General features: G+C 39.5%; 1 protein-coding gene across 1 annotated transcript in view; it reads left to right on the forward strand.

Moving 5' to 3' along the window:
• The window catches only part of LOC135523160 (cadherin-18-like), a 217,440-nt gene that overhangs the window by 165,448 nt on the left and 24,266 nt on the right, over nucleotides 1-27,726 (forward strand). Inside the window, exons 8-9 of the mRNA XM_064949884.1 lie at nucleotides 8,008-8,144; nucleotides 25,903-26,024. Of these exons, the coding sequence (XP_064805956.1) occupies nucleotides 8,008-8,144; nucleotides 25,903-26,024 (259 nt within the window). The remainder of the gene's footprint in view (nucleotides 1-8,007; nucleotides 8,145-25,902; nucleotides 26,025-27,726) is intronic.

Raw genomic sequence — 27,726 nt, forward strand, 5'->3', positions numbered from 1 at the left:
AGGAAGCTCACTTGATTAAACTTGTCACCTAACCCAATAATAACACCTATGGAATTTTAAGAATATAATATGGCTTCCCATAATAAAAAAACCTGTATGGTTCTTTGAAAGGATCTACAAATAATCATTCTTTATAGAACCATTCTTCATAAAGGTTATTTGAAGAACCATAAAAACATGATCTATATTGCAATGAAAGGGGTTTTACATTTATAAAATATGCTTGCAAAAAAATACATTATGACACCTTTCAGTTTTCTCAATGATATTTAATTCAGCAGTGAAAAAAGCCACAAGTTTACGTTTGTTCCACCACAAGTCAGAGACCTCTATGATGACACACCAAATGCGTTTGATTGATCCTTTTTGTCTTCTAATGCCTCTTAAAGACATACTCTGGAATTTTGGTGAATAATTAGCATTTTTTAAACCTCCCTCTTTGGGCTTGATGTGTCAATATGTAGTTCATACATGCATATAATCTATGAGCATAATTACTGTTTTACCTCAATTAGACACAAAAATCCTAGTTTGAAAGCAACTGTTTGGTGCCATTTTTCCTACATTTTCCCATACGTGCGCCAGCCCCCCTACTTTCAGAACAACTGGCTAAAAGTATACAGAAGTACTGGAGAATCTCTTTATGGGGAAAGCATTTCGAAAGTAACTGAAAGTAATCCGATTATGTTACAGAGTTTTGGTAATCCAAAAGTTACGTTACTGATTACAATTTTGGACAGTTAACTAGAACCTGTAAATATTACATTTATAAAGTAACCTGCCCAATTCTGGACTTACTTGACCCCTGCAAGGAGTATAGGCATTAGCAAATGTCCATCTCAGGACACTGATATGTGAATAATTGACAGGCAAACTTTGTTGGAGGATTTCAGTTTACCAGGAGAGTGTAACTTTTGCCATCATATTCAGTTACCTTATAGACTGATGCAAAATCCACCACACCAAGCAATTGATATGATATGAGGTTGTGTTTAGGCATTTTTGGTGCTGTCAAAATTTCACACTTAAAAACATTTCACTATTTCAACGTCTTATGGAAACACATAGTCATGCAAACGCCCATTCTGTTTTTGATTCCTCCCATGTAATCACCAAACGCTTGAACCTTGCTGTTAACATCTCTCTTTCAGTCTTAATTGGTTCATTAAAAGATAAATTACCAACCACACATTCAATGTTCATTTCACACATAATAAAAATCTGACCTGCATATAGGCTAACATATGGAATTGTTTTAAAATGGTCTTAACATGCATTATATAGCTGTTTTATTTGACATTTTAGGACCTCTTTAATTATAAATATACAAATATATATAATTTGATAAAATATTGAATTTTGCCTTTACTACGGAAAAAAGTATGAAAATGCATGCACTGTAAGTCGCTCTGGATAAGAGCGTCTGCTAAATTAATAACATGTCAAATGTAAAAGTACTTTTGCCGATAGAAATGGATTGAATAACACATTCATAAATGGCAGTAAAATACAGTCAAAAAATAATCATAATGAATACGGTTTTGAAGTGTCTGTCCTATATCGAGGAGATATAAGAAAGCTCATGAAATTTTCGTTTTTTAGATACACATTTAACCTCTGATTTGTGTTGCAACAAAACTACCTCCATACATCCATTAATTATATATGGATCACCTTCAAACGTGATCCGTGGGGGTTGTAGAGCAAAACAGAGAGCTTAGAGTGGCCATATTAGTTTGTAGGCCAAACCATTCGAAGCTACAGACGTTTTCATCAGAAGACCGATTTCCGGGATGTCTCATGGTCTGACAAACACCACTGTAGTGGTTGAAAAAGTTGCCATTCATCATATTGAGTAAAAATACCTTAATATAACATGACTCAAGTAAAAAAGTGGAAGGCACCCAGTAAAATCATACTTGAGTAAAAGTATTTTGTTTTAAATATACTTATTAAGTATCAAAAGTAAAAGTATAAATTATTTCAAATTCCTTATATTAAGCAAACCAGATGGCATGATTTAATTATTATTATTTTTATGATATTTAATATGGATAGTCAGGGGCACACTCTAACACTCAGAAATAATTTATAACAAAGCATTTGTGTTTTGTGAGTCTGCCAGATCAGAGTCAGTAGAGATGACTAGGGATTTTCTCTTGATAAGTGGGTGAATTGGACCATTTTCCTGTCCTTCTATGTGCTCCAAATGTAATGACCACTTTTGGGAGACAGGGAGAATGTGTGGAGTAAAAACTAAAATTAATTGTAGGAATGTAGTGGAGTAAAAATATTGAATAGTACTTTAAAGTATACTTAACCCTTGTTACATCTTAAGGATCAAAACAGAGTGCAATGAATACTCAGGGATAATAAAAAGTGTAGATTCACGAGCAGAGCATGGCAGATGTTAATTTCGCATTCACAGAAGGCAGGAATTATAGTCACAGGCAGGCAATGGTCATACACAGGTAGGCAAACAGGCAGGTAAATCAAAACATGGACTGAAGGCTCTAACTGGTTCACACAAACAAGCTGGGAAAAGGTTTAGTAGTCTAAATGAAGAATACCTCACAAAGGCACAAACAGAATAAACTGAACTAAATAAGGAGCTGATGAGACCAGGTGAGTAACTAACACAGGTGAAAGAAATGAACAAAAATGAAAGACAGGGCTACGTTCAAGAACACAATGAAACAGGGCTACGTACAAGAACACAACGAAACAGAACACAAGGTTGACTAAGAAAATAAAAACAGAACGTTACAGTACCACCAGAATTTACGGGCTAGTGGTTCGGTGGATCGTGTAATGCCTGGATGTCCTGACACCAAGGACTTGTTACACCATTGCATCAGTTGGGGCTAACAGCTGCTGGTATGTAATTCTTCCCAGCTGGTGTCTCAGGAGGAGCCTGGTCTGAGGTTAGGGCTTCTTGTATGGCAGAGTGAACCTCCCACTGTACCGGTCCCTTAATGTATGAGAAAGGAAGAATGGGTGTAGGGTCTGAGTTACTGGACAGAAGGTCAAACTGGCGGGAGAGAGCACCAGCTTTTACGTTTTTCTTTACAGGGATGTAAGTAACATAAAAATGGAAACGTGTGAAGCAGAGAGCCCAGCTGGCTTGTCTGGAGTTCAACTTCTTGGCCCCTCTGATATATTCCAGATTATGATGATCTGTTAGGATGAGAAAAGGATGTTGTGCGACCTCCAACCAATGGTGCCACTCCTTCGAGAGCCAGCTTGATGGCGAGGAGTTCTCTGTTCCCCACATCGTAATTCCTCTCAGCAGGGGATAACTTCCTGGAGAAGAAAGCAACAGGGATGTGATTTTGGAGGTGTTCCCACCCGCTAAGAGAGGATGGCTTCTACTCCTACTTCGGAGGAATCCACCTCCAGGGTGAAAGGAAAGGACGGATCAGGTTGGCGAAGGTGAGCTGAGGTGAAGAGGCGGTTCCGAATGAACCGGCGATAGTAGTTGTAGAACCCAATGAAATGTCGGAGTTCCTTAACGGTGGTGGGTTTGGTGACTTTGTTCTCTGTGACTTTGTTCTCATCCATGCTGACCCCTCCAGGTGTCCGTACGAAACTGAAGAAGTTTAGAAAGGTTACATGGGAGGTGCTCTTTTCAGTCTTCACATAAAGGTTATGGTCAAGGAGCCGTTGAAGAACCTTTTGCACATGCTGTATGTGTTCATTCAGGGAGTGTGAGTAAATCAGGATGTCATCAATGTAGACGATGAGAAAGCAGTTGATTATATCCTGGAAAACCTTGTTTGTGAAGGATTGGAAGACGGCGGGGGTGTTAGTGAGGCCATAGGACATGACCAGTTATTCGTAGTGCCCTTGTCTGGTGATAAAGGCCGTCTTCCATTTGTCGCCTTTATGGATAAGGTTATATGCACTTCGCAGGTCGAGTTTTGTATAGATGTTGGGGCGGCCCACTTGTTCAAGGGTCACTGGGATCAGAGGAAGAGGGAAATGGTTCGTTACCGTGATGTCATTCAGGGAACGGTAATCAATACATGGACGGAGACCACTGTCCTTTTTACCAGCGAAGAAGAAGCTGGGGAAGAAGAAGGACAAATGAAAGCATTTTAGTGATTCATCAATGTAATTCTCTGTTGCCTCATTTTCCGGGATAGATAGGGGGTAAACACGGCCCTTCAGTGGGGACACTCCAGGGCGTAAGTCAATAGCACAGTCCCCTAGGCGATGTGGTGGCAGAGTGGAGGCCTTAATTTTGCTGAAGACATTGCTGTACTGGTCGTATTCAGATGGTATGGTGGGTGGCACTGCAAAGGCAGAGGCCTCAATGGTGGTGACTCTACAGGGTAGGCTGAGACAACTGGTGACGCAGGTAGAAGACCAGGACAGTAGTTCACCTTGTCGCCACGAGATGGCAGGGTCGTGACGACAAAACCTTGGGTGTCTGAGGATGAGTGGCTGTTTGGGGGAGGAGAGTTCCATGAGTTGAAGAGTTTCGGTGTGGAAGACTCCAATCTGGAGGGTGACACTCTTTGTTAGGTGCGTAATGAAGCCCGTGCCCAGTGGCTGCCCGTTCAGGGTGTTAATCCTTAAGGGAGAATGAGGGGTGACAGGGGTTAGATCATTGTCAAGCTCTTGTACTAGCTGGTGATCGATAAAATTACCTATCAAGCCCTCTACTTCACAGTTATCAATACGAGGATGACGAATTGCTTCGGGGAGATATTTAGAAATAAGGACACACCTACCTGCATGGCAGCAGAGGGACCCTTCTCATCTCTCCATGGGGGGCAAACAGGGCAATGGCTGAGTAGATGATCTTTCCCTCCACAGTATAGGCAGAGCCCTTCTTGGACCTTCTTTGACATTCGATACACTGGAGAGGAGCATGGCCCAACTGCATGGGCTCTGGAAGACTTGGACGGGATGGCAGAATCATGGAAAGAGAAGGTTTCGGGTTCTTGTGTGGCAGAGTTCTTTGGCGGTCGGCAATGATGGAGATGGACATATGAACGTATTGATTTAAATCCTGAAGGTCACCTCTACAGGCCAGCTCCGCCTGAAGTTCCCTATTGAACCCTCTTCGGTAGACAGTAAGTAAAGCAGACTCACTCCATCCACTCCCTCCAGCCATGGTGCGGAACTCAAGGGCATACTCGGCAGCTGAATTGCGTCCTTGTTGAAGTTCTATGAGGAGGTGTCCTATAGGATGACAGGAATGAGAGTGATCGAATACCTCTTTGAAGAGGGTGTGGAAATTGGTCTTGGATCCGAGTTCTGTGCTGTTGGCAGTCCATATGGCAGTGGCCCAATCCAGGGCTTTGCCTGTAAATACATTGAGCACAACCCCACTAACTTCGATGGCGAAGTTAGTGGGGTTGTTCTCAATGTATTTGCTGCATTGCATCAGAAATCCCTGACATTTCCCAGGTGATCCCTCATATTTTCCATGCATGGGTATGAATGAAGCAGGGCTATGGGTTACGATACCAAGGCACCGGAGGAACAAGGATAGGCTGGCGGAGAAGATGCACTTCTCACATACGCTTCACAAATACGATTCTCTTACTGGGTTATGCGCAGCTGTAGCTCCCCTAAATCCATTCCGGTTTTGTGTGAGGTATTCTGTAGGGAATACTCAGGGAGAAGAATGTGTATATTCACGCTCAGCGTGCGGCAAGTGTTTATTTCGCTTCAAAAAAGGCAGGAATCGTGGTCAAGGGCAGGCAATGGTCATACACAGGTAGGCAAACAGGCAGGTGAATCAAAACAAGGACTGAAGGCTCTAACTGGTTGTCACAAACAAGCTTGAAAAAGGCTTAGTAGTCAAAATGAACAATACCTCACAAAGGCACAAACAGAATGATGTGAACTAAATGAGGAGCTGATGAGACCAGATGAGTAACTAACACAGGTGAAATCAATGAAAACAGGGCTACATTCAAGAACACAACGAAACAGAACACAAGGTTGACTAAGAAAATAAATACAGAAACTTACACAGAGAAAACCCCCTACATAATCATTTTTCAACATGAAATTTGAGTGACCACAACATTAGAAAAAGTGAAACATCGCCTTTGTTCATATTTCCATAAAAGCTGTACACCACCAGGGTACAAAGATTGTCTTAGGGTCATTTTGACCCGGCAGTTATAAAATAATTTATACACCACTAAAACCACAAAGACACACACACACATACAATGAGAATTTGAGATTATGTGTGCTACTGATCGAACTCAGCCAGCAGCTCCTGAAGAGGAGGATTACCATGGTTGGCACAGTTAGAAAGAACAAGCCTGAGCTCCCTGCACTCCTCGCAAAAAGGGGGAGAGAGGCCTTCTCATCAAAGTTTACCTTCACCCCCACTACCACTCTAGTTTTTTACCTCCCAAAGAGGAACAAGAATGTGGCCCTCCTGAGCACACAGCACAAAACGGCTGAGATCAGTGATCATGAGGACAGGAAGCCAGGCGTCATCCTGGACGACAACCACAACAAAGGAGGCGTGGACAACCTGGACAAGGTGACTGGAACTTACAGCTGCAGGAGGATGACTGCCTGCTGGTCCCTGGTCATCTTCCATAACATCATTAATGTGTCCTCATACAATGCCTTCGTGGAACAAGATCAACCCTAAATGGATGCCTGATAACCTGAACAAGAGGAAGGTGTTCCTGGAGCAGCTGGGAAAGGCACTTGCAACCCCACACATTCAAAGAAGGGAGCACCTCCCCTGCACAGTAGCCTCTGCAGCACTTGTGAAAGCTGTTGAATCTTGTCCTGATCCACCTGAGGATGCAGTTGGGGCAGGCAAGAGGAGGATTTGCCCATTTTTCCCCCAAAGAAGGACTGTAAAACAAATACTATGTCCTGCACGTCATAAATACATCTGCAAGTCCATGAACACACACTTTCATACTGTCCTACATGTTTGCTAATTAAATTTGATTGATTTATGTTCTTCACATTTTTGTTTGTATCTATAATCTTATTTTATTCTTATTTATTGTTGTTGTTTATACACCTTGAGGGTGGGGTCAATGGTTAAAAAAATGTGAGAAGACTAGTATTTTGCAGTTGAATTCCTCATTGTACAGAATATATCACTATGATGCCAAAAATGTTCAAGACTGTTATTGCTTCCTTTCAATAAAATGCATTCAAAACTACTTTCTTCACATTTCCTCAACTTTTAGGCTATACAAGAGCTATCTCTTGCTAAAATGAATTGTTTACACCTATGCAGTATCTTTAGCAATAATAATAATAAACCTCTACTTTAGTAAATAAAACAATTATGACAGGTGTGTTGTAATAAAAACAGGTGGTGTCCACTGATTAAATGCAGTCTTTCTGCATTGTGAAAAGGGAAAACCCAGATATTCACAAGTTTGTGATGAATGACAGGTTGTTTCTTCATGCAAAATAGATTTGGGGTTTAAAATTCAATTAAGCTGCTTTATTTTAGGGGTTTAGTGAAGGCGGGTAATTGTTTACCTTTAGGACATGGGGAGTATACAGAATTTTCAGACTACACAAGGGTTAAGTACTTTACATCACTGCACTGCTGTAGCTCGGCCATCTTCGAAAGCAGATGCGTAAGGCGGACATAGGCAGATTGAGACACAGCCCATCCCCAAAAAAACTGAAATATGTAGCTTAAACTGACATATTTTGATGGGGATGTTTTTTATTATGATACTTAGATTGATGCAGTCCTATGGGTCCTGATCTTATAGTGAGCCCTAGTCCTATGGGCCCTAGTCAAAGTAGCACCCTAAATAGGGAATAGGGTGCAATTTGGGATGCAGACCCACTGTACTGTAAACTGTGGACCGTAGACTCCATAGCACACAGGGATACATTTGACATCAACCCTTCAAGGGTAATTTGTTTTTATATTGTGATGCATTTCCCATTTCCACAGGTCTGCATGACATTTTTATTAGACTGTGCAGAAACGGTATTAATGCGTTTTTAAACTATCCTCTACCTCCTCCTTTCTCAAAATAGGTATTTCATCAACCTCAGTGAACATGGAGATAAGTATTTTAACATTGACATGGACAGCGGAGTTATACAGACTACCCAGAGTCTGGACCGGGAAGACATGCCGTGGCACAACATTACTGTGATGGCCTCGGAGGTTGGTAGGTACCCAGGGTTTCCATTCCTACTGCAGCAGGGTGTGTGTCTGTATGTGTGTCTCTGTATGTGTGTGTCTAAAGGGTAAGGGAAGCATCTAACTTAAAATCTCAAATCTACCGTATAGAGGTTTGGGAGGTGAGGTTTGAAGGGTCAATCAATTCATATTTTCTTGTTCTGACCTCATCACAGCTATTAAACTTTCCTTTAGCCTTTACACAAACATAATTATGGACGAATGGTATTGAGGTATATGCCTAGATGGTTGCATTAGATTTAGAGATGATTCAATATGAATCGGTGTGTATGTCACTGTTGAATTTGAAATGAGGGGTTTAGTTGTGGTTGTAAGGAGGTGACTGAGTGATAAATGACTTATGAAGTTGTTGACATCCCTGCTGTGGGGCTGAGTCACAGTGTGTGACCCAAGTGACACACTATTCCATGGGGCTATGGTCAAAAGTAGTGCACTAAATAAGGAATAGGCTGCCATTTGGGACGTTAACATATGATTAATTAATGATTGTGTTTTATAACCTATTATAAAGTATTTCAGTTCTGGTTGTCTAATGTGTCATTTATGTTACCGTTTCCAAAATGCTGTTCTTTTATGAAAAGCACAACTATAGAGATGTTGTTTTGGACAAGCTTTAACAGTCTATTCATAGCACATTTAATGGGAAAAAAAATACAATTCCCATACCATTTTGGCTTTTAAAAGTATATTATTATACATGGATCATGAAGAGTTGCAAGATTTCTCCTCAAGTGTTGAAAAAAATGACTTTAAACAGCCTTCAATTTGTTTATATCCCATCCACAGAGTTAAGCACTTCAGGCTCACTGCTGGTAAAGCAGATGATTGACAAAGGCAATGTACTGTACTCCATCTCAGATTGAACAATTATTATTTAATTTATTAGTCAATTAGAAGGAATAGGGAAAGCTCGCTCATAATTAAAATATTGATGCTTTATTCATCAAATTATAATTAAAATCATGACATTTTGGCCATCAATGCCCTTCACTATTCTCATAAACATAGTTAGTTCCACTTGCATTGTACTGCATGCACTGAAACATTAACAAACCACAAAACAAAAACAACATTCTAGCTAGCTAACTAGAAAGTCATTCGTGCTGAAAGATTGAAACTGATGTGTTTCAAATTATCCCACACAACATGACATTGCTAACCAGACCTTAATTGGCATACACAATTTACAAGTTTATTAGGAAGTTTAATAAGTTACACTCACCGGACAACCCTGGTGGGTATTTTAGCTAGCTTGGTTTCCATTTTCCAACAGATTTTTCTTCTACCCCTGACTGCTTGTCAACGGTTACTGTTCTTGGAACTCGTGTTCACCAGAACTGGCTTCTGGCAAACTGTTTGTCACTACTGGCAAGAAGTATTGTTGCCACAAGTTTGCTACAGATTCAAATAGAATCTTGCGAAAATTGTTTGCCAGATAAAAACCTCTGGCACTCTGTTTGCCTCTAGTGGCAATAACTATAATTTTTGTCAATGTTTTGCTGCAAATTCACCAATAATGGCAAAAATTTTCAATCTTCTGACAACATTTTGTGGCACACTATATAGTTTACAGTAAATTTGACAAACTTGCAGGAAGTTTGTCGCAACAAATAATCGTGTATACTTGAGATTGAAATAAGTATGTCTCATACAAACCCACATGATATACATGTGTCAACATCTTTATGATACAAGTATTTGGAATAATGATATAAAGTATTCTATCTAACAGCATAGCATTTAACTGCAATATTTCAGCATCACAAAGACTCCGACATAACATTGCAAAGGGGTGATGATGCACTTATCATGATGATATCTACAGGTACCTGCCAAAAATAAAGAAAACACCAAAATAAAGCGTCTTAGGGCATTGTGCCACCAGGAGCCAGAACAGCTTCAATGCACCTTGGCATAGGTTCTACAAGTATCTGAAACCCTACTGGAGGGATGCAATACCATTCTTCCATGAGAAATTAAATAATTTGATATTTTGTTGATGGTGGTGGAAAACTCTGTCAAGCGCGGTTCAAGAATCTCCCATAAGTGTTAAATTGGGTTGAGAACTGGTGACTGAGATGGCCATGGCATATGGTTTACATAGTTTTCATGCTAATCAAACAATTCAGTGACCACTTTTCTTCTTCTTCTTCTTTGTTATCGTGGTCCGCATACAAATGTTATAAACTCAGCAAAAAAGAAACGTCCTTCTTTCAGGACCCTGTCTTTCAAAGATAAATCGTAAAAATCCAAATAACTTCACAGATCTTAATTGAAAAGTGTTTAAACACTGTTTCCCATGCTTGTTCAATGAACCATAAACAATTAATGAACATGCACCTGTGAAACGGTCGTTAAGACACTAACAGCTTATGGTAGGCAATTAAGGTCAAAGTTATGAAAACGTAGGACACTAAAGAGGCCTTTCTACTGACTCTGAAAATCACCAAATGAAAAATGCCCAGGGTCCCTGCTCATCTGCGTGAACGTGCCTTAGGAATTCTGCAAGGAGGCATGAGGACTGCAGACGTGGCCAGGGCAATAAATTGCAATGTCCGTACTGTGAGACGCCTAAGACAGCGCTACAGGGAGACAGGACGGACAGCTGATCATCCTCGCAGTGGCAGACCACGTGTAAAACACCTGCACAGGATGGGTACATCCGAACATCACACTTGCGGGACAGGTACAAGATGTTAACAACAACTGTCCGAGTTACACCAGGAATGCACAATCCCTCCATCAGTGCTCAGACTGTCCGTAATTGGCTGAGAGGCTGGACTGAGGGCTTGTAGGCCTGTTGTAAGACAGGTCCTCACCAGACATCACCGGCAACAACGTCACCTATGGGCACAAACCTACCGTCGCTGGACCAGTCAGGATTGGCAAAAAGTGTCCTTCACTGATGAGTCACGGTTTTGTCTCACCAAGGGTGATGGTTGGATTTGCGTTAATTGTCGAAGGAATGATCGTTACACCAAGGCCTGTACTCTGGACCAGGATCGATTTGGAGGTGAAGGGTTCGTCATGGTCTGGGGCAGTGTGTGTCAGCATTATCGGACTGAGATTGTTGTCATTGCAGGCAATCTCAATACTGTGCGTTACAGGGAATACATCCTCCTCCCTCATGTGGTATCCTTCCTGCAGGTTCATCCTGACATGACCCTCCAGCATGACAATGCCACCAGCCATACTGCCCGTTCTGTGCGTGATTTCCTGCAAGACAGCAATGTCAGTGTTCTGCCATGGCCAGCGAAGAGCCCGGGTCTCAATCTCATTGAGCACGTCTGGGGCCTGTTGGATCGGAGGGTTATGGCTAGGGCCATTCCCCCCAGAAATGTCCGGGAACTTGTAGGTGTCTTGGTGGAAGAGTGGGGTAACATATCACAGCAAGAACTGGCAAATCTGGTGCAGTCCATGAGGAGGAGATGCACTGCAGTACTTAATACAGCTGGTGGCCTCACCAGATAGTGAATGTTACTTTTGATTTTGATCCCCCTTTGTTCAGGGACACATTATTCCATTTATGTTCATCACATGAGTGTGGAACTTGTTCAGTTTATGTCTCAGTTGATGAATCTTGTTATGTTCATACAAATATTTACACATGTTAAATTTGCTGAAAATAAACGCAGTTGACAGTGAGAGGACATTTATTTTTTGCTGAGTTTAGGTGAATAACGCAACGTACTGTATTGGCAGTCTATCAGCCTACTATTCTGTAGTATTCATTACACTTTGTGAAAAAAATTTCCCTACCGACTAACTCCACACCCATTAAAAACAGAACACCAAATAACATTAGAATTTTGATTTGATTTTACATCCTTACTTGACTTTATCTGGTTAAAACTCTGCATCAAAACGCAGTAGTACATACAGTGTCTTCTCTGTTTCACCACACTCTCCACTGTACCTCCGTTGCACCAAACAGAGGGCGTCACAGACACCAGGAATCTTCAACTTCGGTTGACCCTTCTCAACATTTCACACCTCTCCAGTTATCATTCCTTTCAACTGCGCCCTGCTATGGAAAGGAATGCAAGTCACAGTTCTTGTCCCCAGTCACACACTCCGTCTGGAAGGCAGAAATGAAAAAAATCTACATGATTACACTTTGAGTCCCTTTCATCGACCAAACATTCCCGGACCTCTTTTCCACTCAACCAGACACCACATATGGATCAGCCAGAAGGCAAGGATCCATTCTCTCCAAAAATGTCATTCCGACTGGGCAGAAAAACATAATTCATCACCATCAGGATGAGATTGAAACTTTGCCAACACAGTTAATTCATACTCGCTCTCTTCATGATCAATATTCTTCTGCAGCAACCCATATGTACTCTTATTATATTCCACTCTCTTAATTTTTTTTCCTGCCCGCCTTCTTACCGGCCTCAATGGGTTTAAACACCGATTCAACCACAAAAACCAGAGAGGTTTTCCAATGCCTTGCAAAGAAGGGCACCTATCGGTAGAAAAAAGCATACATTTAAAATCCTTTTGAGCATGGTGAAGTTATTTATTACACTTTGGATGGGGCATCAATACATCCAGTCACTATAGAAATGCAGGTGTCCTTCCTGACTCAGTTGTTGGAAAGGAAGGAAACCTCTCAGGGATTTCACCAAGAGGCTAATTGAGTCTATAAAACAGTTACAAAGTTTAATGGCTGTTATACAAGAAAACTGAGAATGGATCAACAACATTGTAGCTACTCCACAATACTACACAATACTAATTGACAGAGTGAAAAGAAGGAAGCCTGTGCAAAATAAAATATTCCAAAACATGGCACTGTTATTGTAGCAACAAGGCACTAAAGTAATGCTGCAAAAAATGTGGCGAAGCAATTTGCTTTTTTGTCCTGAATATAAAGTGTTATGTTTGGGGCAAATGCAATACAACACATTACCAAGTAGCACTGTCTATATTTTCAAGCATAGTGGTGTTATGGGTATGCTTCGAATCGTTAAAGACTGGGGGAGTTTTTCAGGATAAAAAAAATAAACGTAACGGAGCTAAGCATAGGCAAAATCCTAGAGGAAACCCTAGTTCAGTCTGCTTTCCAACAGACACTGGGAGATAAATTCACCTTTCAGCAGGACAATAACATAAAACACAAGGCCAAATTTACACTGGAGTTGCTTACCAACCAGACAATGAATGTTCCTGAATGGGAAAATTACAGATTTGACTTTAAATATGCTTGAAAATCTATGGTAAGATCTGAAAATGGTTGTCTAGCAATGACCAACAACCAATTTGACAGAGCTTAAAGAATTTTGAAAAGAATAATGGGTAAATGTTGCAGAATCCAGGTGAGTAAAGCTCTTATAGACTTATCCAGAATGACTCAAAGCTGTAATCACTGCCAAAGGTGCTGCTACAAAGTATTGATTCAGGGGTGTAAATACTTTCTCAATACATTTCTAAAAACATGTTTTCCCTTTTGTCATTATGGGGTATCGTGTGTAGGTGGTTGAGAATCTACAGTATGTAAGCCATTTTGTACATTGACTATAAGACAACAACATTTGGAATAAGTCAAGGGCTATTAATACGTTCTGAAGGCACTGGAAGTTATCATGAACTTCACAGGGTAGTAAAAGTGCAAGGTGATGCACTTGATGCTCCTTTCCAAAAAATATCAAGGGACTTGAACTCAGGAGAGTTCAATTTGATTTTAACATTTTATGTGCACTACCTCATCACCCACAGCTTATTATTATCCTATTAAGTCAACGTGATGGAAGCACATCTCTAGTGGGAAAATGTGCATATTGTTTTATGCACATTTTTTAATATTCACTTGAAAATCTGTCACCAATTGGATAGAAACCTAGCTTGTGACCTCAACTTGCACATGCCAAATCTAACCATTAACTAACTAAAAAAATATTCTCACACCCACATTTACATGCTTCAAGTTTAGGTTATTTTTTTCTTTCTATTGCTAGGACATTGTGGAACTTATACAATAAATGTGCACATCATATACAGTATAGACTGATATTATGATTTATAAATGTAAAACCGTTTGACAAGAAAATGCAAAAAAACTAAGTCATACATACAATAAATCAAATATTTGCATATTTATAGCATTGGTTTAAATTGGACAGTCATACATTTGTGTCCTTAGCTATATTTCCTATTAAATAATCAATTATGAAATTAGTCAATGTTACACTGTTCTTTGTATTCTTAATATTATGTTGTAAATTAATTAAATAAATCCGGGCCCCGACGACTTCAGGAATTCCTATCAGGCTAATTTGTAATCACAATTAGGCAATCCCTCACCAACTGACACTGAGGCTGCATACAAATGTGTCTTTATCTCTTTGCCTCTCTTTAGTATGCAAAAGGTACAATGGGCATGTTTAAACTTTTCCCATCAAAATTGTGAATAATATGTTTCTATATCAAGACTGATTTCTTTAAAATGGGCCTTTTTTCCCAGACACAGATTGAGCCTAGTCCTGAATTTAAAAGCATAGAGAAGGTAAGAGTTTGACCAATGCAATGGAAAGGCCACACACATCCCCCCCATGCAGGGTACATACAGAAGCTCCTAATTGCCACCCACCAAAATTAGCCTTCATTTGGGCTATTGTTTATATATAGTACCAGTTAAAAGTTTGGACACAACTACTTTTACTTTATTTGTACTATTTTCTATATTGTATAATAATAGAAAATATATGAAACCTATGAAATAACACATATGAATCATGTAGTAACCAAAAAAGTGTTAAACAAATCAAAATATATTTTATATTTGAGATTCTTCAAAGTAGCCACCCTTTGCATTGATGACAGCATTGCACATGCTTGGCATTCTCTCAACCAGCTTCATGAGGTAGTCACCTGGAATGTATTTAAATTAAAAAGTGTGCCTTGTTAAAAGTTAATTTGTGATATGTCTTAATTTCCTTAATTCTTAATTGGCATTTGAGCCAATCAGTTGTGTTGTGACAAGATAAGGGTGGTATACAGAAGACAGCCTTATTTGGTAAAAGACCAAGTCCATATTATGGCAAGAACAGCTCAAATAAGCAAATAGAAAAGACAGTCCATCATTACTTTATTTCACTGGCATGAACAACAATTCATGTCGCCTATTTGATAAAATATTAAATTTGACCTTTACTACTATCGCCCATAGAAATGAATTGAATAACACATTCATAAATGGCAAAAAAAACACAGTCAAAAAAAAAAAATCTTAAGGAAAAAGGTTTTGATGTGTCTGTCCTTTATTTAAGAGATACAAAAAAGATCAAGATATATTTGTGTTTTTGGACACATATTTAACCCACACATATAACTACCTACATACTTCCATTAGTTTGTATGTGTATGTGTAACGGCTTTCGTCTGGTGGAAGAGAAGTGGACCAAAATGCAGCGTGGTATTTTTGATACATGTTTAATGACTACGAATAAACGAACAATACAAAAACAACAAACGGAACATGAAAACCTATACAGCCTATCTGGTGACAACAAACACAGAGACAGGAACAATCACCCACGAAATACTCAAAGAATATGGCTGCCTAAATATGGTTCCCAATCAGAGACAACGATAATCACCTGACTCTGATTGAGAACCGCCTCAGGCAGCCATAGACTAATGCTGGACACCCCCAAGACAAAACACACCACAAAAAACCCATGTCACACCCTGGCCTAACCAAATAAATGCGGGGGTCGTAGGGGGGGTCGTAGAGAAAAACGTCTTTCATAATAGTTTGCACGCCAAACCATTCGGACGCTACATACGTCCTGAGAAGACTGATTTTCGGGATGCCTCATGGTCTGACAAACACTGCTGTAGCTCGGCCGACCACCGCAGATATGGACGGCCAACATAGGCAGATGCAGTGGATTGAGACACAGCACATGCAAAAAATATCTCTAGCTTAAACCGACGGACTTTGATGGGGATTGTTTTATTATGTTGCTTTGATTGACTCACGGGAGCTGCAGTAAATATATAGCATAACAGTACTTTATTGTTAAATTACATTTTAATACATCTACAGCAATTACTAAAAGTTAATATGGAATTACATATTACAGCGTACTCCAAAATATGTTGTGTTTTTATATCACTTGCACTTCCCTAGGCCTAAACAAAGGCTTACAAACTGGCAGTGACGACAGGGCAAAAAGATCAAAATGACAAGGCTAAAAACTCCCCAATTAAGGGTTTGCGACATGCTGGCACTCTGATCTGTTCCCGATACACATTTAATTTCTAGGGAACTACTACCACAAATCTCTTACTGTCCGTTGGTACAGTACTCTAACAGGTGCAAGAAGTATTGCGTCTTATAAGGCACACCTCCAAAATGTGTTAATTAGAGAACTTTAACAATACCATGCATCCACAATAGTCTGTTGAGTGGTACCGAATCAGTAAATTCCTGTAGATTTGAAAGAAAAGATTTCTAGAGTCCAAAAATACACTATGGTACTGTATTAAGAAGGATGGTACTGAAATCCAGTAAATATAGTCTGTGAGGTTTATTCAAACGGGAGTTAGCAATTACCAGATATTTTTTCTAAAGCCGAAAATGACAACTTCCACATTCCGCAGTGAAAATAGCCAAATATATCCAAATCTGATTTTTGTATCCACATTGTCGGCCTGTTAGAACACATATTGTAAATCATGATGGATTTTACAAATATCCACTTTGTTAGAGCAGATTTGAATGGGTGTCAATGATGGTGTCCTCGTTCTATGGTGTCCACGTCTGCGTTCCATTGGTCTGTTTACTGCATGAACTCTCAATCGTTTATTTCCGTGCATTGTGCTTTTTAGTCTCGGGCTAGGCCTAATCTCTGTCTGGGAAACTGGCATAAAGTGGAGAATATACTGTACAATGCTTTGCAGCTTTTTCTCCAGATTGTAAACTCATAGTATGTGTATTGTCATATGATATACTGTAATATCATAACATTTAAAAAGAGATAATGTGTCACTATTGCAGATGGAAAATTATCATCTCGGCATGAAAATCTCAACATGATGCAGAGCAATAACAAAATTCACATAAGTGTTCCCTTGTATCACCTCGAATGATTTCCATGCTGTTTCAGTAAATTGAGCACCTAATATACATTACATGTACACTGAACAAACATATGAACACAACATGGAAAGTTTTAAGGCAATCAAACAGGCAAAACCTCAGTACAGAGAGTCGCAATTCAACGACTCAGAATCGAGACATATATGTCAGGGTCTACAGACAATCACGGAAAACAGAGGGAAAAACAGTCACGTCGTGGACACCGACTTCTTGCTCCCAGACAAGTTAAACACCTTCTTCGCCTGCTTTAAGGATAACACAATGCCATTAATGCAGCCCCCTCCCAAGGACTGTTGGCTCTCCTTCTACATGGCCAATGTGAGTTAGACGTTCAAGTGTGTTAACCCTCGCAAGGCTGGCAGCTCAGACGGTGTCCCTAGCCGTATCCTCAGAGCTTGCGCAGACCAGCTGGCTGGAGTGTTTAAGGACATATTCAATCTCTCCTTATCCCAGTCTGCTGCCCCCACTTGCTTCAAGATGTCCACCATTGTTCCTGTACCCAGGAAAGCAAAGGTAACTGAACTAAATGACCTTTGCCCCGCAGCACTCACTTCTGTCATCATGAAGTGCTTTGAGAGGCTAGATAAGGGTTACATCACCTCCACCTTTCCTGACAATAGATAAATAGATTCACAGACAATGCAATTGCACTAAACACTGCCCTATCCCACCTGGACAAGAGGAATACCCATTTAAGAATGCTGTTCATTGACTATAGCTCAGCCTTCAACACCCTATTACCTTCCAAACTCATCATCAAGCTCGGGGCCCTGGGTCTGAACCTCGCCCTGTGCCACTGGGTCCTGGCGGGACAATGACAGGTCGTGAAGGTAGGAAACAACACCTCAACTTCACTGATCCTCAACACAGGGGCTCCAAAAAGGTGCATACTCAGCTCCCTCCTGTATTCCCTATTCACCCATGACTCTGTGGTCACACACGCCTCCAACTAAATCATCAAGTTTGCAGACGACACACCTGTAGTAGGCTTGATTACCAACAATGACGAGACAGCCTACAGGGAGATGGTGAGGGCCCTGGAGGAGTGGCACTAGGAAAATAACCTCTCCCTCAACATGAACAAAACAAAGGTGGACTTCAGGAAAAGGCAGATGGATCCCGCCCCTATTCACATTGACGGGACCATGGAGAAGGTGTAAAGCTTCAAGTTCCTCGGCGTACACATCACTGACGATCTGAAATGGTCAACCCTCACAGACAGTCTGGTGAAAAAGGTGCAACAGCAACCTCAGGAGGCTGAAGACATTTGGCTTGGACCCTTTTACAGATGCACAATTGAGAGCCTCCTGGCGGGCTGTATCACTGCCTGGTATGGCAACTGCACCGCCTGCAATCGCAGTGCTCTTCAGAGGGTGGTGAGGTCTGACCAATACATCACCGGGGGCACACTGCCTACATTCCAGGACACCTATAGCACCCGATGTCACAGGAAGGCTAAAAAGATAATGAAGGACATCAACCACCCGAGCCACAGACTGTTCACCCCGCTATCATCCAGAAGACGCGGTCAGTACAGGTGCATCAAAGCTGGGACAGAAAAACAGCTTCTATATCAAGGCCATCAGATTGCTAAATAGCCATCACAAGCCGGCTATCATCTGGTTACTCAACCCTTCACCTTAGAGGCTGCTGCCCTATATACATCGTCATGGAATCACTGGTCACTTTAATAATGGAACACTAATCACTTTACATAGCTGTTAATAACATACTGCTTTACTCATTTTATTTGTATATTATATATTCTATTCTATTGTATTTTAGTCAATGCCACTCCGACATTACTCGTCCTAATATTTAATATTTATATATTTCTTAATTCCATTATTTTACTTGTAGATTTGTGTGTATTATTGTGAATTGTTAGATATTACTGCACTGTTGGAGCTAGGAACACAAGCATTTCACTACACCCACAACAACACCTGCTAAATATGTGTAAAGTTGAAGTCGGAAGTTTACATACACCTTAGCCAAATATATTTAAACTCAGTTTTTCACATCTACTGACATTTAATCCTAATAAAAATCCCCTGTCTTAGCTCAGTTAGGATCACCGCTTTATTTTAAGAATGTGAAATATCAGAATAATAGGAGAGGGAATTATTTATTTCAGCTTTTATTTATTTATTTACATTCCCAGTGGGTCAGAAGTTTACTTCACTCAATTAGTATTTGGTAGCATTGCCTTTAAATAGTTTAATTGGGTCAAACGTTTCAGGTTGCCTTCCACAAGCTTCCCACAATAAGACTTTTTCTATTGTATTATTGACTGTATGTTTGTTTATTCTATGTGTAACTCTGTGTTGTTGTTTGTGACGCAGTGCTTTGCTTTATCTTGGCCAGGTCGCAGTTGAAAATGAGAAAGTGTTCTCAACTAGCCTACCTGGTTAAAAAAATTATTATGACAAAAATAAGTTAGGTGAATTTTGGCCCATTACTCCTGACAGAGCTGGTGTAACTGAATCAGGTTTGCTATTGTGTTGTGTGACAAAACTGTATATTTTAGATTGGCCTTTTATTGTCCCCAGCACAAGGTGCACCGGTGTATTTATCATGCTTTTTAATCAGTTTCTTGATACGCCACACCTGTCAAGTGGATGGATTATCTTGGGAAAGGGGAAATGCTCACTAACAGGGATATAAAGAAATTATAAATAAGCTTTTTGTGCGTTTGAAAAATGTCTGTAATCTTTTATTTCAGCTCATGAAACATGGGACTGCCACATTACATGTTTTGTTTATGTTTTTGTTCAGTATACAGTACTTGCATAAATGCATGAATTTTCCCTTGAATGCATCAGCGAAATCAGAGCTGTTATTCGTCAGCCAGAGAGAATGGTTCATATACACATGAATGGACACCGGCACATGGTTTAGTAGACTGGGCCCTTACTCTGATGTGCTGAATAATCTCCTATGCAAGCTTGGGGACCAAATGATCCATCAACCACAACATGAATGAACTCAAACATACTAAAATATATTGCTTTTTATGTTTATTTGGCTTCCAAGTTAAGAAACATATTGCTTCATGACTTCTCATACTTCTAGAATATCTTGCTGAATAGTTTAGTTTTTTGTTTTATTAGAAAATCGAATGCAGAGACAGTGTGATACAAGTCCATTTTAAGTACACAATATGTCTTTGGTGTGCAAAGTAAGATGCATTGGAAACCAATTTATCAGTTTGTGTTTTCTTTACTTAAGGACCTGTATTCATAAAGCGCCTCAGAGTATGAGTGCTGACATTGGATCAGTTTTGCAGTTAAGATCTTAATTAATACGATTAGTCAATGTGAACAGGGGGTAACATGATCTTAGATCACAGAGCAAATTATCCAGATAAATAAATAACACTGAGTCTTAAATCAACACTGGAAGTGTGGAGTCTGTGGACCCATATACACATCGGAAAACAGTGTTAAATGAACACACTGTTAAGTGCAGGGTGTGACAAACTCATTCCATGGACAGCCTAGTGTTTGCAGGTTTTTGTTTATTCCTTTCAATTAAGCCCTAGACAACCAGGTGTGGGGAGATCCTTACTAATTAGTGACCTTTTTCCTCACCCATCTACACACAATAACCCATAATCAAAATGTGAAAACATGTTTTAAGAATGTTTTTCACATTTATTGAAAATTAAATACAGAAATATTTCCTTTACATAAGTATTCATACCCCCTAGTCAATACTTTGTAGAAGCACCTTAGGCTTTGAGTCATTTGGGTATGTCTATGTCAGATTTGAAAATCTGGATTTGGCCATTTTCTCCCATTCGTCCTTGCAGATTTTCTCAAGCTTTGTTAAATTAGAGGGGGAGTGGCAGTGAACAGAAATCTTCAAGTCTTTCCACAGATTATCAATGGGATTCAAGTCTGGGCTTTCATGGACTTTCACATTCTTGTTCTGAAGCCAATCCAGCATTGAATTGCTGAATGCTTTGGGTCATTGTCCTGTTGGAACCTACATCTTTACCCCCAATTTAAGGTTGTTAGCACTCTGAAGCAGGTTTTTATCAAGGATTTGCCTGTATTTGGCTCCATTCATTGTTCCATCTATCCTTAGCAGTCTTCCAGTCCCTGCCGCTGAAAAGTGTCCTCATAGCATGATGCTGCCACTACCATGATTTGCGGTAGGGATGGTGTTAGATGGGTGATGAGATGTGCGTGGTTTTCTCCAGACATAACACTTTGCATTCAGGCCAAAGAGTTACATGTTTTTCTCATCAGACCACAAACTACTTTGCCTCTCAATGTCTTTCACATACCTTTATGTAAACTCCAGGAGTGTGGTCTTGTGCCTTTTTACCAGGTGTGGCTTCCATCTGGCCACTCTCCCATAAAACCCAGATTGGTGTAGAGACTGTTGTCCTTTTGGCAGGTTCTCCCAACTCAGCCAAATAACTCTGTAGTTCTGTCAGAGTGGTCATTGGCTTCTTGGTCACCTCCCTGACCAACACCTTTCTTTCCCGTTTGCCCATTTTGGTCGGATGGCTAATTCTAGGCAGAGTTGAGGTAGTTCCATACTTTTTCCATTTCCCAATGATGGAGACCACTATGCTCTTGGAAACTTCCAACACTAGAAATTGTTTTATACCCTTCCCAAGATATATGCCTCATCACAATTATATCTCGGAGAGCTACAGCCATATCATTGACTTCATGGTATAGTTTCTTCTCGGACATGCACTGTCAACTGTTGAATATTATATCGAAAGGTGTGTTTTTTTCTAAATCATATCCAAACAATTTAATTGGCCACAGGTGGATTTCAATCAAGTTGTGTTTACAGAATCAAGAATGCTCAAAATAAATTGTATGCACCTGAGCTCTGTTTTTCGAGTGACATAGCAAAGGGGTGTGAATACTTATGTAAATGAGATATTTCTGTGTTTCATTTTCAATACATTTGCTAAAATATCTAGAAACATGTTTTGACTTTGTCATTATGGGGTATTGTGTGTAGATGGGTGAGAGAGAAAAAAACTGAATTAATACTGTTTGAATTCAGGATGTAACACAACAAAATGGAATAAGTCAAGGGGTCTGAATACTTTTTGAAGGCACGGTATAACAAAATACTATATGTTTTTCATAAGGCCTTATTTTGAGGGCCTAGTTTTACCCTAATACAGTGGCCTGCAACTCATACACATCACATTGAACCAAAACCACGCCCATCCCTATCTTATTCCCCAACATACTCTATTGCAGGTTTAGACTTGTTTGTTTAGATATCTACAGTGCATTCAGAAATTATTTGGATCCCTGACTTTTTCCATATTTTGTTAAGTTACCGCCTTAATCTAAAATGATTTCCCTCATCAATCTACACACAATATCCCATAATGACAAAGCGAAAACAGGTTTTTACAAATTTTGCAAATGTATAAAAAAATGTTTTTTGAAATGCATTATTAGTATACAGACGTATTCAGACCCTTTGCTAGGAGACTCAAAATTGAGCTCAGGTGCATCCTGTTTCCATTGATCATCCTTGAGATGTTTCTACAACTTGATTGGAGTCCACCTGTGGTAAATTCAATTGATTGGACATGATTTGGAAAGGCACACAACTGTCTATATAAGGGCCCACAGTTGACAGGGCATGTCAGAGCAAAAACCAAGCCATGAGGTTGAAGGAATTGTCTATACAGCGCAGATACAGCATTGTGTCGAGGCACAGATCTGGGGAAGGGTACCAAAACATTTCTGCTGCATTGATGGTCCCCAAGAACACAGTGGCCTCCATCCTTCTTAAATGGAAGAAGATTGGAACCACCAAGACTCTTCCTAGAGTTGGTCGACCGACCAAACTAAGCAATGGGAGAAGGGCCTTGGTCAGCGATTGTCTCTCTGACAGAGCTCCAGAGATCTTCTGTGAGATGGGAGAATCTTCCAGAAGGAATGGTAGAGTGGCTAGACGGAAGTCACTCCTTAGTAAAAGGAACATGACAGCCTGCTTGGAGTTTGCCAAAAGGCACCTAACGGACACTCAGACCATGAGAAGCAAGATTCTCTGGTCTGATGAAACCAAAAGGAACTATTTGGCCTGAATGGCAAGAGTTACATCTGGAGGAAACCTAGCACCATCCCTATGGGGAACTATATTTGTCAGCTGCAGGGACTGGGAAACTAGTTAAAATCGAGGGAAGGATGAACAGAGCAAAATACAGAGAGATCCTTGATGAAAACTCCTCCAGAGCACTCAATACCTAAGACTAGGGCGAAGGTTCACCTTCCAACAGGACAATGACCCTGAGCACTCAGCCAAGCCAATGCAGGAGTGGCTTCAGGACACGTCTCTAAATGTCCTTGAGTGGCCCAGCCAGAGCCCGGACTTGAACCTGATTGAACATCTCTGGAGAGACCTAAAAATAGCTGTGCAGCGACAATCCCCATCCAACCTGACAGAGCTTTAGGGGATCTGCAGAGATTAATTGGAGAAACTCCCCAAATCCTTCACAAAGATAAATAATATTCAATTATGCACCGGTTATTTAAATGTTTTTCCATTTTAAATACAGGAATCTAACGATGGCATGCATTCTGAATGCAGGATGCTGGTGAATACAATATTCAACTGTTGGATAGCTTTGCTTCTGATGGACTCCATTCAAAATTAGACATCACTTTGCAAGCCATTATAAAGTGACTTGAAGGTAGGGTTGCAAAATTCAGGCAAATTTTCTAAATTCCCATGTTTTCCAGAAACCCTGTTTGGAAGTTTCTTGGAGACAGAAGCAGGAAATCAAAATCCTTCAACCAGGACTTCAACCAAGTCTCCGGAATTTTGCAACCCTACTTGTAGCCCTGATGTGGGCTGTGTTATGAAATGGGGTACAATTATACACTTTAATTAGTGATGTTATGTTTGATGCCAGCTAATCGCTAAGCAGTGTACCTCGAAGCAGTGTGCCGATGCCTTCATCACTTTATCAGAAGTACTTTATCAATGGCGTCTGGAGCTTTGTTTCATCACACAACCACCTGATTATTTTGGAAGAAAACAAAAAGGACGCGCTACGGTGCGGAACGTCATCTATAGTAATTTGACTGCTCTAAAATATTTTGACCAGCAGGTGCCAGTAGCATACACTGTGTTGATCAAAGTCTTGAGTAATGCACCTATTTTCGATACAATTGGCTGGAAACCTTCATTTCCCCATCACTACTTATAACAAAATGCACAAACGATGATCTTACAGGCTACCACTACAGTGACAATTGTTTGTACCCCTTTTGGGGAAAAATCTATATTTTTTTTCTGAGAGTGTAATACAATGACCTGAAACTCATCCTTTACACAACATGAGGCCTGCAAATCACATTATTCTGGCTTGTAAAGGGATTCTGGAATTCATTGAGTGTGGGAAATCCAAGATTTGACTATTATAATCACCCTCAACCGATATTCAAAACGACAGCCAGGGTTGGGAATACTAAGTTATTATATTACCTAAAGCATCTGAACTGGAACAACTGTTTCAGTAATGGGTGCAACAAATCCATGTAAGATATTGGATTAGTTTAGAAAATGTTTGTAATTTGTATTTGAGTTGCATAAGCTCAATTAATGAATCAATCAATTGTGCAAAGATACATATTGAAACAATAAAATAAATCTACCTGCAATAGAGCATGGTGGATAAATATGATTATGACGTTTTTTTTCTTCAAAACAATGTTTATGCGTTTCAGGCCCATGTTTTAGGTTAAAACTATGCCCACAAAATAAGGCCTTGTGAAATATGTATTGTATTGTGTTAAATATGTTTTTGGATGGTAACTGGATGAAACAATATCAAACTATCAAGACCAAAGTATAAATAAATGACTGTTGCTTCTATATTGATAAAGTTTGATCGTAAAGTTACTGGTCCCCTACCTCACAGGAGACAGCGTTTTTGATTTAACACCGTGTTCATTGTATTTTATTTAACACTGGAGAATTTGCTGTCCAGCATTCCTACTCCAAGATGCTTTAAAAATATAATATCCGTGTGATTCTTCTACATCCTTGTGAATATATATGTTCAAAGATGTATGCTATATATCTGGGGTTTATTTAATGTTTTAATAAAAACTTGAACCCACTCTTGAACTTCTAAAACTAGAGAGAAAGTATTTTTAATTGTAACAAACCTATATATTTTCAAATAACTACCCCTTGTCTGGCCCACATATTGATTTCAACAAACAAATTGTTTAAAAATATATCTGTACGGCCCTTGCTTGAATTTCGAAATCCTGAGGTGGCCCTTGAGCCCAAAACTTTGCCCACCTCTGCCATATAGATGTAGGATCTTAATTGTATCTGTATTGTCACAGCAAAATAATCCTGCAGCAACAGGACTTGAATTTTTTTGTCATAATGTTGCTTGATCGTAGTTTTAGGCTACATGAAAAGTGGAATATTGTTAATATAACTGTGTTGGTGCATTTTTTTGTGAATTTATGTAAATCACAAAGCTAATTTTCATTACTGTGGTGCAGGAAAATTATTCAGACCTACCTAACTTCTCTACCTATTCTCACTTGTGTGTTTTAATATTATTTATGAGTGTTTGTGTTGATGTTTTATCCAGACAACCCCAGCCTCCTCAGCCACGTCCCAGTCACGGTGCAGGTGTTGGATGTGAACGACAACCCTCCGGAAATTAAAACAGATGAGGAGGTCGTTGTTTGTGAAAGCTCAAGACCAGGACAGGTGAGCATCATGCACTTACACATGAGTGGAGGGGGCGGTGATAAGGTGCAGTTAATACATTTTTAAGAGTGACTTTAATTGTGTCACCATGGCAACAGAACCTTGAGTTAAATAAAATAAGTATATTTTATTTAAAAAATTGAGGGGAGGTTCATAAAGTTTGAGTTTGAATGAAAGTGCTACTCAATAAAGGAACACTGAATAACAAAATATAAAACATGGCTTTTAAAGCTGTTCATACTTAAAGAAAATTATCTAAAAAAAGAGATTTAGCTGAAAATGAACTGCCAAATTGGCAAAACCTTGTCAAGGTGGATAGGTGTGGTTCACACTGTATAAGTGGTCCATATTTAAGTAGCAGCAGATAGAAAAAATAGACTTAAAGCAGCAATCAGTAGTAGAAACAATGAGTATGTTTACTGTACATGCACAGTAAAACCTCAATATTAAACAGATTATGGCAGTAGGCAGATTATGCAATAGTCATGTAAACACTTTACAGTACTCTGTTTTAATCTTAATTGGCATAAGGTCAAAATTGGGGGTAAGCATAAGCTGATTAAACATCTGTTTTTCTGAGAAATCTTTCAAATTATTAGGCCATGTAAACACCTTAATCAGCATTCCAGCTGTGTATTTGATCTGCATATGTGTCAACGCCAGTAGCGCAAGCCTCCCTCGTTAACGCGAGTGAAGTGAGTTACGAACAATTAAATGTATGCGTTTTAGGAATAGGAATAAAACTTTATTGGTCAGAACTCAGAATCAAATATACTTTCCAAAAATAACATCGTAGATGTGGTAGATTGTTTATTTAGATTTTGACATTTTCTACATTTATCAGTGTCATCAGGTAGCCTGATTTCAGATGTGTCCATGTAAACCGAATTATTAGGGAAATTGTTCTTCTTGCAAAGCATGTAAACATTTTAATCAGACTACTTTATTATATCGATCCAGAATAATCACATTATTGTGTGCATGTAACCGTATTCAATAACAAATCATTTTCTGTAAAAAGTTGAGGGATGTGGCTGAAGAAATGTAACTGAATTTTACCATTCAGTGCCTTTTGAGAAGTGTAACTTGTTCAACAAAATGCTTTTAAGTATATTTCACATAATTTTAACATTTTGTCATAAAGGGCAGATATTCAACTTCATAAAAATAATGTTTCCCATCTCAAGATGTTAAATAAAAAAAGACTATAGTAATTGCCTATTAAGTGCCAAATAAAGTAACAGGGTTGTCCATAACATCTTAAATCAGCCATGGGAATGAAAGCTTGTTGTGTGCAACAGGGAGGGGCAATTGAATGCAAGCTTTAAAAAAAAACAGGTTTGACGTGTTTTGCTCGACCTGCTCAGTTTTCCAACACAAAACACCAGAAATTGGTCAAAGGAGTAGAACCAGTTCAACTGCTATGATTTGACTACTAGATGTTCAATATGTATTGGTTACGGCTATGGTTAAGGTTAGAGTTAGGGCTAGGGTATGGTTAGTAGATAGTTAGTTGAAATGTTGCTGATAGTCTGTAGACTATCCAAATAAAGTGTTAATATTTCCTATTTAGTTTCACCATTTTAAAACGAGAGTTCAGTTCATGTAACAGAGTTGACCTTAAAGATCCCGAACAGTCAAAGTCATTGGATACAATTAGGATAAAAATTTAAGCAGAACTGCCAAAGTATGAAAAATTATT

The sequence above is a fragment of the Oncorhynchus masou genome, chromosome 30, assembly GCF_036934945.1.
Source record: "Oncorhynchus masou masou isolate Uvic2021 chromosome 30, UVic_Omas_1.1, whole genome shotgun sequence".
Lineage (NCBI taxonomy): Eukaryota > Metazoa > Chordata > Actinopteri > Salmoniformes > Salmonidae > Oncorhynchus > Oncorhynchus masou.